At 42.1% G+C, this 15,282-nt stretch overlaps 1 protein-coding gene across 1 annotated transcript in view; it reads left to right on the top strand.

The window, feature by feature from the left end:
- Window positions 1-2,306: 2,306 nt before the first annotated feature.
- PDLIM5 (PDZ and LIM domain 5) overlaps window positions 2,307-15,282 on the top strand; it is a 77,523-nt gene continuing 64,547 nt past the window's right edge. The window contains exon 1 of the mRNA XM_010140683.1: window positions 2,307-2,402. Within this exon, the coding sequence (XP_010138985.1) occupies window positions 2,307-2,402 (96 nt within the window). The remainder of the gene's footprint in view (window positions 2,403-15,282) is intronic.

The following is a 15,282-nucleotide window of genomic DNA, read 5'->3' as shown; positions in this document are numbered from 1 at the left end:
CTAGGGTGCTTGTGGGGCTGCAAGGGGCTCGGGTGCTGTGGTCCCCAGGCTTTGTGGCACCCGTCACAGTCACCGCCGGGGTGACAGTGGGGCTGTGGGGGCGCCTTGGACCGGGACCGAGACCCAGAGCTCTATGGGGCTGGCTAGTCCCCTCGCCGGCGGTAGCCGTGGGGCTTGGCTTCCCGGGACGCTTAGAGGGTTTTGATGGGGCAGCTGGTGAATGGGCAGAGCGGGTGCTGAGGGTACAGTGCCTCTCCCTTCCCGAAGTGGATCCACCAGGCGTTTGGTCATCCGAGTGAAAGTTGCACAATTTCGCCCTTAGCTGCTTGGTTTGTGCAAGGCTTCCCACATGAAGCAGGGTTGGTGAGTTGCAATCTTCCTCTTAGATGTAGGTCTAGTGTGTTTTAAGAAATTTATTACTTTTCTTTTAATAGATCCATTTGAATGGATCTCCTTTGTCTGCCGTTTCTTCCTGGTGTATCTGTGAGCCTAGAGATGCAGACGTAGCAGAATGGAGGGGTTAGAAAGTAAAGCTAAGTGATGCTGCTACTCGGTTAAAAAGCTACACAAGTGCTTCAGTTTCAACTAATGAGTAAAGCTGTCTGCCTGTGCGGATGGACTGCACGTGTGCCGGTCAGTAGACGTGGTTTGCTTTTCTGCAGTCTCTTAATCTATAGTGACCTGTCACTGTGGTGGATTTCATTTAGAGGGAATGAAAAGAATTTGGTTTTATGTGGGAAGAAATCTGTGACTAATTAAAATCCTCTTTATAAGGAATTCGGTGCACAGAGCAATTAAACGATTTGTAGTTCTCACTTCAATAGTGAGTGAGCCTCCTAAGAGTTCTAGATTAAACTTGGTGGAGGCTTTTTATTTGTTTTCTTCCTCTTCAGCCACATGAAACCTCAGAGGTTCCCCCCTCTGTACAGTGGTGCTTGTTGAGACTTTAAGGGTGGGTTGGATCAGCGCCTGGGTCAGAGCTGCCCCTTTCCTTGATGCCCACAGGTAGAGGCATGTCAGGAACTGCCCAGGTACCCAGGCACCTCTGTTAACAGCTCCAAATTTTGCTTCCTAACATATATTTTGTTCTGCCTGATGCAAGCAGCCCCATTCCGGTTACCTGAGTGGCTGTCAGTCTGAATAAAGTTTACCGTTTGATTTAGAAACAAATCTGAGCAGCGGATCTCTGTGGCTCTGGGAGGTGAACTCAGAAACGTGTTCTCAGGGTGTGATGCTAAATGCTTATCCTTGTCTGACAGTCCGTGAGGGTGGGCTGCCTTTGCAGAAATCCACTGCCTCCAAAAAAATAACGCCTCTCTGCAGCGTAGGAACAGCTAAAACCAGGCTTTGCGGGGCTCAGGGAACTTTGTAGCCCGCTCACTTCTGCTTGGCTTAAGGTCCACCTTAAATGTCCCTGTGCAAGTATGGAATCTGTCTTTGCCCTGGTGTAGACTTACAACAGCTTGCCCTGGTGTGCTCCTGCCTGCTTCAGCCATACAAAAATAGATGGCATCCACTACCTAAGATGTCGTTTGTAACATTACTTATCTGAGGTGAAACTGAAGCCCTTATCTTTGACGCTGAACAGCAATTAAGAGCCTCGGTTGCCTTTTAAAGGTAATTTGTTGCCCACATTTATGGGGCTGGAGACGCTCGGGTTTTGCTTCCTCGGCATTGTGTTGTGGCCATGAGTATTTCACTTTAGTTCACAACTTTCATTTGAGAATTGGTTTTAATAGTTTTTTTCTGTGACATTGTTCTACCAGGATGAAGCTGTACTATAAAAATAAAAAAGTCACAGGGATTTTATTTTCTTCTGATTAACTTCAGTGTTGTGATGTTTTGGCATTGTTTTGAAACTGTCAAGACATACTGTATTTAGAAGCAAGCTTTGAGCCAATGACATGGAAACATATGATATTCATTTTGTTAGAAATGAATGTGCCAGTAATGCTAATTTCTTCCACAATTGAATTTTAGGGATACTGTCAATTCAAGCATGTCTCAACATTGACTGTTTTTAAGATGAACTTTAATGTTGGGTGGGTCATGTCACCCCCCTGCCCCAGGCCCAGTATTTTGTTAGTAAGTAGCTGTCAAACTTCCTAAGCCTTGCAGGAAAACGACGGGTGAGGAATAAAAGCGCAAGTAATGACAGACCTGGTGTTTTTATACTATGGAGCGGAACACAGACAAAAAAAGGTGGCTTTGATAGTGCCTTTTGCTTTTATTGTCTTTTAATTTAAACTCTAATCATTTTCCACAGGCATTAGTTCTTTGGGTTTGATCCTTGAATATTAAACATCATGAGCAACTACAGCGTGTCTTTGGTCGGCCCGGCTCCTTGGGGTTTCAGACTTCAAGGGGGCAAGGATTTCAACATGCCTCTGTCTATCTCTCGGGTAAGTGAATTTGCCTCTTTGCCTGCATGTGGGTATCTGATATGCTGTGGCCAACCCGCAACCTTCAGACCGAAGTATGCAAAGTCATTAATTACAGATGCTGGGACTCCACTTGCCCCTTGCCGTGGAGGGCTGTTGAGGGGCGGGGGGAAGCTGGAGAAATAAATCTTCCTTGTTGTCTGAAGTCTCTGACAAAATTGTCTTAGGAAGGATGTGTTCATTTGAAATGGTTGTTTTATCTGCATTTATTTATGCAACAGACGAAAGAAACCACCTTGAATTCCCTTCCCTGCTCCCACCCGGAAAACAGAGATGCAGAGGTTGGAGTCTGGCAGGAGACGAGCAGTTTTCTGCTCAAGGCTGAGCCTGTGCACTTTAAATGCGGGGCACTGGGGAAAAAATCACTCACGTTACTCTTGTTTATTCAGCAGCCCTTAGCAGCTTGAGGATCCTTTAGTGCCTGGTCTTACAAATCCCACTATTTACAATAAAAAGACACTTAAGTGACAGTAATTGTAAATAGTGATTCATCAATATGTGCCTGAGTGAATGTGACAATTTCTTACGAGTGTTTTATAGAGTATGTGTTCTGAACTGTTATTCAGAGGATTTAAGGAACTAAGTCAAAACAAATGTGATCTTTGTGTCCAGGCAATATCTGCTGGTTTCCTTCTTTAAAACCACATTTTCAGGGAAGGCCTATCATTCAAAGTGGGCCAAGTTTCAAAACCTTCCTCAGATGGCTGAAGCACTTCACATATAAAATATAGTGACAAAGTTTGCAGTATTGAATCGCTGGAAAACACTGGGTAAAGAAATTGGGTTCTGATGGCTCTATCCGGACACCTTTAAATTTGATTTACTGAGTGGAGGCATTTATGTACAAATGGCCTCTTCTCTCTTGACATCTGTCCTCCCCCTCCTGCATATTCATATAGTTTAGTGACAAAGATGAATTATTTTTTACACCTGTTGGGATTGCAGATTTGATACTGCCCTGGAAGACGGAGCAGGTTTCTATTTGGGTCTATGCATCATGGTAATATTTTTAGCTAATTGCAGCTAGCGATTCAAGCTCTGACAGTTCGTTTAGACTTGGTTTATCCTATCCACCTGCAGATTATGCTGGTGAAGTTAAAATACGGTTTGGCTCTGCAAAATTGTTTTTACTGGAGAGTCCAGTTTTTACTGGACTGGAGGGCTGTAGAAATGCCTGTGTACAGATGAATGCAACTGATATGTGAGCCAAAAAGGGGTTGAGAAGCAGTTTATTCCCAAATTCTGGGGATTTTCAAGCTAAACTGTAATTCAATTTCTTGTTCGGTAGCTGGTTACTCCAATTTACTAATGAGAAATTTGAACCATGGATGCAGATAGCGTTCCTCTGATTTGACAGCAGAAGTGCTTCCATGATGAGTATTTGCAAAAGCGCAGGCCCTTGCTTACACAGGGCACTTGTTGTGGAACTGAAGAGCAATTAAGAACTGTAGGCAATAAACCATAGTAAACAACTAGTTTTAGGAAAGGGTAGTACTTTTTTTGTAGGGGCCTCCGCTGCCCTGGAGATATAGCGTGCAGTCCTGCTGTAAGCAGACTTCCCATCTAAAAATTTCTAAAGAGGAAACATATGTCAAAATTAGCCTGGACTACTACTTTATTATGGGAATTAAATATGCTGTTGCACAGAGTAGCCTAGGGGAATTGGCCTAAATAGCCACATATAAAAACCTCTGTTACGGGATTCCCCAATGACAAATGTCAGTGCCCTCAAGAGCAGGACATAATGAACGATGGGGACTTAGGGTGGTTTTGGGATTCTAATTTGTACGTGGGAGGGGGAAGCACAGTATCCAATTTGCCTGTTATACCTCAGCACTGCTCCTCCACTGAACTGTTTCTTCTTATTTGCAATTAAGAGTATGCGATATTAGACTGCCTGGTGCTTTTTTTTTTTTTTCCCTTTGGATCAAAAAAATGCTTAGTTCTGGTATGCCAATCCTGCTTTGGCCTGATAGCTGGAAGAATTCAATGCCGTGTTCCTGGTTTGCTAGAACAGCATGTACCATTCACCCCCCCAGCCCTTCTTTTCCTGATGAAGCATAAATGCCTTCCTGTATCTAAAGACTGCTAATTAAATTATTTTAGCAAAACAGTAACGAGACAGCAGAATTATGTTCTTTGGCAAGGAGGACATTTTTGGTTTTGTTTTGTTTTTAATTTGACCTCTAGATGCTGAGGAGGAATCTGGCTGTGCTGCTGAGAGCTAATTTCCTGCTTTGGTTTAAACTCCTTGAAATTAAGTTCAAATACAGTACAGTTTATGAAGTACAGAAAAAACACTGGTTTATGACACTGTTTTTCTGAAAAACCTAATCTTTTTACTAATGATTTGAACAAATTAAGATCTCATGATTTCTTGGAGGAAGTTTTTAGTAAGTCATTCAGCTTCGTACAGAATGCGGTTTAAATGGGTGTGTTCTGTGTTGCCTCTGTAAGGTAAAGCGAGCTTGTTTTGTATTCTTCAGTTGAAATTCTTTGTCAGCTAAGGTGTAACAGATTAACATTAATGAAGGGTTGGCAATAACATTTGATTTTTTCATAAGCTAGTACATCATAGACTAGTTGCAACATCGTAACCAGTTATTGCATGGTTATGTCAGTTGTTTTATATAGTTCTCATTGCTTTAAAGTTGCTCCATATACTTACAGAGCTGTACACATTTCATGGTAAGTAATACATGTGATGTCAGAGACACAGCCTTATGGTTAAGTGGCATAAATCAGTTAAAAAAAAAAAAATGTATGCAGTACCTGTTACATGTACCTGGCTGGACTGCAGCAGGGCGGCTTTTCACAGTTCCCCTCCTTACCTTGCAAGGACATATGTCTGAATCCTGCAGACTACCATTACCCAGGGTGGGAATTCCACACTGGGAAGCTGATGTGGGGTGGTAGCGGTGATGGGAGTGTGGCTGGTGGAGATGGAAAGAGGGGAAGGAAACTGCTCTGAAAGTAAAACAATTTGATCTTTGCCCTTCTGCCAGGAATAAAGGGTGGGCTGAGGTGGTAGATCTACGTCTTTTATTAATAGGCAAGTGTTAAAGTGGCTCAGGTCACCACATGTAACTGTACTTTAGGGTTTCTAGGTAGTGCTTATGTCTGTTTTATTGCAGTATTTATCACTACAAACAAGGAAATACTGAAGTAAAGCTATAGTTTGAACAGTCATGTAGCCTATGTGCAATATATACCCTCCCACCTAATGCAAATATGTAGGATCTTTTATTTAAATGTCACTTTTTTGATCAATCCTGGTGGCAACTCTAGTCATCTTCCTTCAGAAAATTTTTTGCTATTTGTCTGTCTTCTCCTGTAAGTATTAAATGGATTACAGTCTTCTTGAAATGCTTGAGCTCTGCTTTTCTACTGCAACTTCTTTCAGTGCGGGTTGGTTGGGTTTTTTTCCCTCCCCACCTACCCCCTGACCCCAGCTTCTTCCTGGTTACATTGCCTCTTCAAGAACAATCAACCAACCAAAAAGCCTCCCTTAGAAATACTCCCTTCCTTTTTGCAGTTTTTTGGTTTTCATTATTTCGTCTGTTTCAAGGGTGTTTCTCTGTGTTGGTGCATGCTTATAGCTGATGGAAGACTCGTGATAATGAACCCGTCAGCAAGCAGTACACCCAGAGATCAGGCAGAAGAGCAGCACTCCTCGGGATGAAATAGAGAATGCAAGTGCAGCGCATGAGCTGCTCAATATTTATCCTATGTGAATGTACTGCCTGGTATCGGGAGGTTACTCACTATCAGAGGAATTGTCTCCTCTGCTCTTCTTCCTGCCCAGGTGCACACATGGTTACCTAGCAAGTTGTCTGTGTGGATGGAGCATGTATAGCTGGTTTTGCGCAGTGTTTGCTTACTCAGGGGTTTGGCCTTTGGCCTTCATAGTATTTGGAAGCAAGCCCATTTGAAATCATCAACATCTATGAAAATAATGAGAATAAAGGAAAATGATGTTTTGAATGGACCTAGAGCATGTCAGCTCTGACAGGCTGAGCATCTTGCTCTTGTGTTTGCGTGAATCATTTTATTAAGCTGTATGTGTAATTTCCAGTAAAATCAAGTTTTGTGTAAGTATGAAATTATTGTGGTGGGGGATGGGGGAAGCGGTCTTTCAAGCAGGCGTGTGAAATAGGAGAGAAACACTAGGACGACTGCTGGCCTGGCCAGTGACAATTGTGTCCGTAAATTTATGTTTCACCCTGGAAGCTACCGAGAGCTACTAACTAAGCCCCACCTGGCAGCTGCTGGCATTGCCATGCTGGTTTGATTAGCTACTGAGTTGTGAGGGTTTGCACAAAGTACAGCTGAAGATGTGTTCCACTGCTGCAACTCCTGGCGCATGGTCAGAGATACTTGCAGAAGTCACAGCGCTTGCCTGCTGATCCTGCTCCTAGCCAACAAATGCTGCATTTTACAGAAGCTGTCAATGCTTGGGAAATGGGTGGGAAGACATACAGCAAGAAGTGTTACTCTGTTCTGTTTAGTTCTGTTTACAAGATGTGGTTTAATGAAAAAATACTGAGAATGACAAATGAGCTACTAGTGCCAAAGTCTGTATCTTCTCTGCATGAGTCCTGAAGGAGCAGAGGTTTTCCTTTGGAAACTGAGTGGAATATGGACAGTTATAAAGCTCCCAGCTGCACAAGTGGTTTAATGTGGGTGAGTTTTCTGAAAGTTCTAAGAGAGCTGGTTAGCGCTTCAGAATTTGTGTAGTTGCCTGCAAGCAACATCTTTCTTCAGAAAGTTTCTTTATTTAACTTGAAGATGGAAAGGGAGATCAGTTATTACAGACATAATTTCCCAATTGCCTTTTTTTCTTTGGGCTGAAAATTGGAAAAGGGCTGTGTTTCCCCTGACCATTTGCTTTCTGTCCCTTGTCTATTCTGCTATGCAGTTTAGAGCAAGAAAGAACATCGCTGTAGTGAGGTTGGGAAGAAGGGAGGGTGTGGGAGGGAAAGGGTGGAGGAAAAGCGGCTGCATCTCATCTGCTCATGACTTGTTTGTCAGAAAACCTCCTCAGACCAAGTAGGAACTGAACTTATTTTAAAATAGTTCCTCTATTGATGTCATTTCCCCCAAAAGTGAATTCGTCTGTACTGGGAGGGAAAAGTAACCAAAGAGGTTGTAGCTGAAGGATGTCTGATGTTATATGTGAACATATTCTTTTTACATTAAAACATGCTGGTAACTCTTTTTCCCCTTATAAGTGACAGTTTGGTTACATTGCTTCTCAAAGACAAAAAATAAACTGATTAGATGTGCAGAGCAGATGCAAAATTGGCAGTCTTTCCAGAGGCCAAAAAGTAAGACCATTTATTGAGTAGTAACTGTATATAAAAAAAAAAAAAAAATTGTGCATGTTTTCTTTGAGAGTATCAGGCCCTGGAGGCCTGACAACTTCTGTGGACTTCCCCACCACTTGGAGATGCTATTTTTAGTGTAACTGTTTTTCTCATTATTCATTGGCTGATGGCTATCAGAAGGCATTGTGAGAAGAGACATGGTGTTGAAAGGTTTGTTTGTTTGGCTTTGGTGTGGAGCCAGGAGATAACATTGTTGGCTTTTTTTTTTTAATTTGTTCTGACTTCTTAAGAATAGATTTCATGTTATCAATATAAAGGAAAGCGTGAGAGAAAACTGTCTTGTATGCCTAAAGCAGGGAAAATAAGGGAAAGGTGAATATTCCTTCTGCCAGAGGTAAAAAAGAAAAAGAATTGAGGCTAAGCTTTGTTTGAACAAATAAGAGAACTTTGGGTACAGAATCACAGAATGGCAGGGGTTGGAAGGGACCTCTGGAGCAGGTTAACCTAGAGCATGTTTACAGGAAGGTGTCCATGAGGATTTTTAATATCTCCAGAGAAGGAGACTCTACAGCCTCTTTGGACAGCCTGTTCCAGTACTCTGCCATCCTCAAAATGAAGAATATTTTCCTTATGTTTAGGCAGAACTTTCTGTGTTCCAGTTTGTCTGTTGCCCCTTGTCCTGTTGCTGGTCACCACTGAAAAGAGACTAGCTCCATCATCTTAACACCTACCCTGTAGATAGTTATAAGCATTGATAAGATCCCCTCTGTCTTCTCCAGGCTAAGCAGACCCAGTTCTCTCAGCCTTTCCTCTTGAGAGGTGCTCCAGTCCACTAATCATCTTTGTAGCCCTCCACTGGACTCTCTCCAGTAGTTCCCTGTCTCCCTTGAACTGGGGAACCCAGAACTGGTCATAGAATTCCACATGTGGCCTCACCAGGGAAGAATAGAGTGGGAGGAGAACCTTCCTTGACCTGTTGATCAAACTCTTCTTAATGCCCCCCAGGATACCATTGGCCTTCTTAGCCACAAGAGCACACTGCTTGGCTCCTGGTTAGCTTGTTGTCCACCAGGACTTCCAGGTCCTTCTCCTCAGAGCTGCTTTCCAGCAGGTCAACCCCTAACCTGTACCAGTGCATGGGGTTATTCCTCCCCAGGTGCAGGATGCTACGCTTGCCCTGTTGAACTTTATTAGGTTCCCTCCTTCACAGAATCCTTTGAGGTGCAATAGCTTCAATTACGATGTTGACTTAAAACCTTGCTTGCGTTAACGAGTTGTGTCCCGCTGCTCTGACGTGTGATGCTGAAGACGGAGATGATGGGTAAGGTATTGAGTGTCGCTAATTCTGTGAACCTGGTTTAAATGCAGACCACTGTAAGTATGTCAGTAAGTGCTTGTGGGCTCTACAGGTCTAGATTAGGGCTGTGATAGTCTTCTCAGACAAGTTTGCTGGCAGATCAGGTTTGTAATTATGTTCACTTCCAGGAACTGTTCTTGAAATGGTTTCCATCAGGGTCATGCTGGTAATGCTGTGCTGTGGCAATTCAGTCTCATCTTAGGAGGAAAAAAAAAAAGGTGGCATTAGGAGCTTGAGCTGTGTTTGTGCTGCAGCCACTGTAAGGACTTGCCTAAAGCTAGATACATGTGGAAATGAAGTTCTGGGAAAAGTAGGAAGAGGTGACAGAAGAAGAACATGGATTCTGTTAGGTTTGGTCTAGCTGTGAAGAGTGGCAGGTGCTACTCTAACTACTACTAAAGCACCAGCCAGCTGCATATGCCAGTAAACACTTCTTCAGGACAGACCTGAGGTTTCAAGTTGGAGAATGAAGGCCATCTTTACTAGGCAGGTTATAAAAAGTCTGATTTAAATTACTTGCATAACACTGCACAGGTGTATTCCCACCCCTCTTTTGCATTTCTCCATTTTCTTCATCACTCACCTTTCAATACTGACAGTTAATGGGATGGTGTCCCACACACAGTAGGTTTTCATCTTTTGTCATTTTGAGACACCAGTGCAGTTCCCACTACTTAGTCTTTTGTGTATGTTGAGCCAATTAGAAAGGCATTGGGAGATAAATTAGCATGTTGTAAATTGAAGGCCGTATGGTGATGCAAACCCTCAAAGCAAATAAGTCCTACACCAATAGAATATGCTTGGTAGTTTTGGCGTGTAGTTAGCAACCATCGAACACAAAGACTTCTGCTGTTAGTTGCTTATTTTTCCTTATCAGGGAAAACAGTAGTCTTCAGTAATTTACAATCTGGAGAACTCAGAGTGAAATTAATAATTGCGACACCTGGGTGACTGTTCTGCCTGTCAAGCTTCAAGATATACCAAGTGGTAGGTCTGCACTCAAAACAGGAAGATGCAAAACATTCCTTAAGAGAGAAATGTAGGCTAGAAAATTTCAAGGAGAATAAATCATAATAATTTCCTATTATGGATTATTACTATTATAGTTTTAATCTGAGTTAGACTTGCATTAGAAACTTCAGCTTGAACAGTTAAGCTTAGTGAAAGTAAAAATGAGACAAAATAGCATCTGATAGCTGAAAATATGAACTCTCACAATTGCTGTCAGCTGTGCCTCTAACAAAGCCCTGAACTAGAATGTAATGCCTGGTGTGAAGTCCCATAGGCTAACAAGCGGGTCTTGCCAGGTCTTTAGCAGTCCTGTTGGAAAGGTCAAATGGTTTGCGTGTTAACTGGATATGAAAGAAGTTTGGCTTACCCTGGTCTATATTAAGGGATGACCTAATGCAGTATCTAGTTCTTCTCCTAAGACGTGATTGAACAACACGAAGTACGCACCATGGGAAGGCAACAGAAACATTTACTCTGTGTTAATTACTTTGTAGTTCCTGTGAAGACTTTAATGGTGATGTAGATGCTTGGCCTGGGTTAACATAGAATGTATGAATTTCAGGAGGGTGAAACTCCCTGTTAAGCTTTTGTGTTTATGAATGTTATCAGATCATCTTTAGATATTCTTACACCCAAAATCAGTCAGATTTTCTGTGAAGAAAATGATCAATATGTCTCCATTAAGTGTGGTGATGTATTGAGAGTAATAGCATTCGAGATTTTGAAAAAGAAATTCTGTAGAGTCAAGGCAAAATGCTGCAAATGTGAAAAATGCAGATGTAAATAAATATGTTTTTGTTATTAAAAGAAGATTCTATTACCTTGGTGGAAACTCCTAGCTATAGAACACTTTTGTTCAGAACCGTTAAAACAAAGCAGGTTTACTGTGCAAACGTTCCCTCTGCCAGACAGAGCACCTTAATCTCAAAGTTTATAGTACATCTGCTATTAAAGCTCTCTTTTTTTCGTTATGTACATCTTATACATGACAATCCAGGCATAGTTCCAAGTCCAGTGCAGCTAGTAATTGAAACTTTTCTTTCTTTCCTGTGAAGTAAGAGGCCAGAATTGTTGGGAGGTTTTTTTTGGGGGGGTGTGGAGAATGAGGCTCCCTTGCCAGTGATTTCTACCTCTCTTCTTTGTGGTTCTAGGCTTGCCTTGGCGTTGTGAAAGACATGGAGAGGCAGACTAACGTGGTTGCTTGACTCCATCTTTCTCATGTATCTAAGCAATTCCTTCTGTGCTGTTCTATCTTTCTTTACCTAATGCCTTTAAAAGGAAGAAAAAATATAAAAAGAAAAGCAAACGAGAAAACCAGTGGAGACCTAAAAGCTAAAGAGCTTGCGGGAGTTGGGCTGGGCTTGCTTTTATTAAACTGATAGAGAAATGGAAAGCTTGTAAAGCTTTAAACATCAAAGTAAAGTAACTTCTCATTTCCTTTCTCTTGTTCACTTTCTGCAGCTCCTCATCAAATCAGTGTTTTGAGTCCAGATTGAGTAAGTCTTCTCTGCCTAGTGTCTAAGGTGGCTTGTTAGCAATTACTCAGGAGTAAAAAGGCATCTCCCCCGAAATGTATGCTGACAAGCAGAGTATATTCGACCCTCAGGGGACAGTGTACTAGTTTTTGTGAGGGATCAGTTGTTTGGATTCATGACTTTATGAAATGTAGTCTAGATAGTGATCAGGGGACACATTCAGTCTTGAAAAGGAAGCAGTAGCTGTTGGAGAGCAGGCAGCATTGCATCCTGTCTGGCAGCTTGAGTTCCTGTCCTCTTAAATATTTTCTTAAATGCACAATGTCTCTTCTCACAAAATAGGGGTGGGGGGTAGGATGGGGAACCCAAAACATTGGCAGTTCACTAAAATGGGGATAAGCTTATGTAATACCTGATACTTTTTTATGTGAACTGGTCCACACTCCTCTGTCAGTGGTAATCATTGGCCAGAGATGGTTGCCAGAAGAAAACCTGCGGCTGCATCTCATGTCGGAGTTCAGAGACAGCTCCAAGGATGAAACTCTTCTACAGTCCCTGCTTAGGGCACTGATGGAAGGTGCAGCAGAGGCTCACTCAGCCCAGCAGGCTTGGCTGTGGGAGCTGGGTCTGCTGGCATCATGGTGGAGGCAGTACAGTCTAGAAGTGGCAAAGCCAGACTTGCTAGGATGTGTCTGTCAGTGCACTAAGCTGTGAAAACTGCCACTAGAATGCTTGTTAAATGACAAGTTTTGTCAGCTGTGGATACAGTCTATTCTCTCCACTCTCCAGCTGTCATATTTTGGCAGGTGGCTATAATCAAAAGCCATTGTCGCAGAGGCTTACATGAATCTCCTTTGAGAGCATACTCAATTTGTAAATTAAATTACTTTGCTGTTCTGCAGATTGAGCGTAATCCTCTAAATGCTAAGAACCCAGGCCTTGGTGTAGCAAAAACACTTGAGCAGAGGTGTAATTTTAAGCATATAAGTTGTCTCTTAAGACATGTGAGCTTAATGCTCAGCCTGTGTTAATGTGCATTTATTGTTGAGTCTTCAGACTGTTGTTACCAGAAGGAAAGAAACATTGACTTGCTTGGAGGAGATGATTGACCTTCCCCAGCCAACTTTCTGCTTTCAAAGATGCTTTAGCCAGTGATTGTTCGCCATAAGAAAACTAGCTAGCAGAGATGTTTGTATGACATCCTCAGAGCTAGATTAGAAACGAACCAGCTAGTCTATTTCCATCACTAAAACTATAGGGCTAAAAGAAGTGGTTTAGTAGTGTTTTAGCCTTTGGGGTGAGGAGTCTGTGTGTGTGGTGTTTTGCTACCCTTTGCTCTGGAAATGCTGTAGAGATGCTCTATCTCTCTTTGAAGTATGCAATTATTGCACTGTTAAGCTGGAGATTAGTACCTCAGAGCAGGTCCTTTTTGGCATAGTTTTGTAAAACTATCACTTCTGACCTACTGACTAAAACAATTGAGCTTGGGAACAAAACTGAGTGGGTTTTTTTGACTGAAAAGACTAAAGTTTATGTATATGTCTAGAAATACAGTTCACTTTCAATGTGAAAACAGACAGATGGTTTCCTTGAGGTATGCACTTAAAACTTGGAAACTTAAATTCTTGCAATCTCTTTCTGGAAAAAGTATCACCAAACCTTTTATATCAGAAGAAAGGTGATACTCTCTGACCAGCTGAGCAGCTCCTCTGTGGATTTTTTTCTTCCATTGACATACCTACATTTGAACTTTATAGCATAGAAACTGCTGATTATTAAAACTTCAAATGACATTAATGACCAGGTGAAAACTACTGCTGTTGCAGCTGACAGCCCAGATTGGTTTATAACTTTGTCTTGGATGGTATGGGATTAAATAATTGGAAATTGCTTACAGGAAACTGGTTTCAGCAGTCAAAGCAAGGATTTAGGGCAAAACAGTTGATGTTTTACTTTAAGATCTCCTGCTGTTGGAGAAGGGTGAACTACTGGGTGTTTTCCCCCTTGCTTCCTCCTTGCAAATGCAAGGCACGCTTTTGGCACGATGATGGACATGGATGAGTGTAAATACATGATTTTGGATGCTATAGCTGGTTACCTAGTTCCAGACCTCAACAGCAGGTTAGAGTGCCTTGAGTGCTTCTGGTAACTCCAAATGCCTCCTCTGTCACTTGCTTGCTGTGTGTGCAACTCTGTACTTGGTTTTATTGCATATCCTAATCTGTACCTGTTCAGTTAGCTCAGTAATTACCCCATTTCTGCTCTCTGACTTCTGCTGCTCTCTTTAGCAAGGAATGTATGCCCCAGGTACCAAACAAGTCTTCGTAGCCATTTACTTTGGCCTGATGATGATTACCGAGTACAAGTCAGCCTTTATCCTACATCATGGACTCATTCCCTTGAAAGAAACTTCTGAATACAGAGGATAGGTGAGACCTCACAAGAGGGGTTCCCTCATGGAGAAAAGTATTATTCTGAATAAGATAAAAATCTTTATCTTCTGAGCTTTGTGGAATGTGTAACAGCAGTGCTTCAGGGGAACCGTATGCTTGAGAAGGATGGAATGCAAATAGTTTAGACTTAGATGCAATGACATTTATGTAGTATTAGTATCGATTCTGGGAAATGTAATGCATAACAGTGGGCATTATGCTCTAGGAGATACCTTACTTTGGAATTTAAGATTGCTAGCCAGTCGAGTTGAATAAGAGTTGGTCTTCTAGTGCATTTTTTTTGAGTTTTCACCAAATATGTTTGAGTCTTTCAGTTTGTCACCTATTTTTATTTTAGCATAAAGAGGAAGGTAGTTTTGCAAGAACACAATTTGTACTACCTTCAGTTTTTTCCCTTTTGCTTTCCTTAGCCTGAGGACATCTGTCTTACTGCTAAAGTAAGTCTACCAGGTGTTTTGCTCATTTAAGAGAAATGCCATTCAGAGGCCATCATTGTTTGTGCCATGAACGGGGTTTAGGGCTCAGAAAAGCGTGTATGATGGGATAGGAGTGAAGGGAATAAGAGCTAGGTATAGAAAAAAAAATCAAGCAAACCCCACAACCTAAACTATGAAACCCCACAAAACTATTAAAATCAAATAGGTAGGATATTTGTCAGAAAGCCTCAAATGACAAATGATATAAGCTTGGGACTCTGTATAGCAGATTGTGTAAGTATTTATAGGGGTATCTTGCCTCTGTTTTGAATTGCCTAAGTACTGCATTCTAAATCTCTAACCATCCTTTTCCCCTCCTATTTTTCTTTACCATTCTAGTCCTTGCCATACTGTAGTGTGTCCTGGCTTTATTGTGCCCGGCACTGGGTTTCTCTTTTGTCAGAAAAGCAAGACTGTGTGGCAGCTTTTTCTTTATTGTTGCAGTTGCAGGATATCTTCAGCATCAAGAAACAAGCCACTCTTTTATGCAGCAGAGAGCAGTTGGGTACCACTGGATTCCTGAACAAGCATAGAGTCTGTCAGCAGCACGTGCATGCTTTGCGTTGCCAACCCAAACAGCACTGTTGGCTTCTTCAGCAGAAATTCTGTGGCTGGTGCTGCGTGAAAGGTGGTGGGATGGGCTTAGAGGTGGCTTCTGGCTTTCAGTCTCCTGACAGGTGTATAATCACCCTGGGCATGTAGAGTCAGCTGTGTATTTCTTGTCACCCTGCGTGTGTGGCTG

Source organism: Buceros rhinoceros, unplaced genomic scaffold (genome assembly GCF_000710305.1).
Source record: "Buceros rhinoceros silvestris isolate BGI_N320 unplaced genomic scaffold, ASM71030v1 scaffold14867, whole genome shotgun sequence".
In the NCBI taxonomy this organism is placed as follows: Eukaryota; Metazoa; Chordata; class Aves; order Bucerotiformes; family Bucerotidae; genus Buceros; species Buceros rhinoceros.
This window is presented reverse-complemented; position numbering and strand designations above follow the sequence as displayed.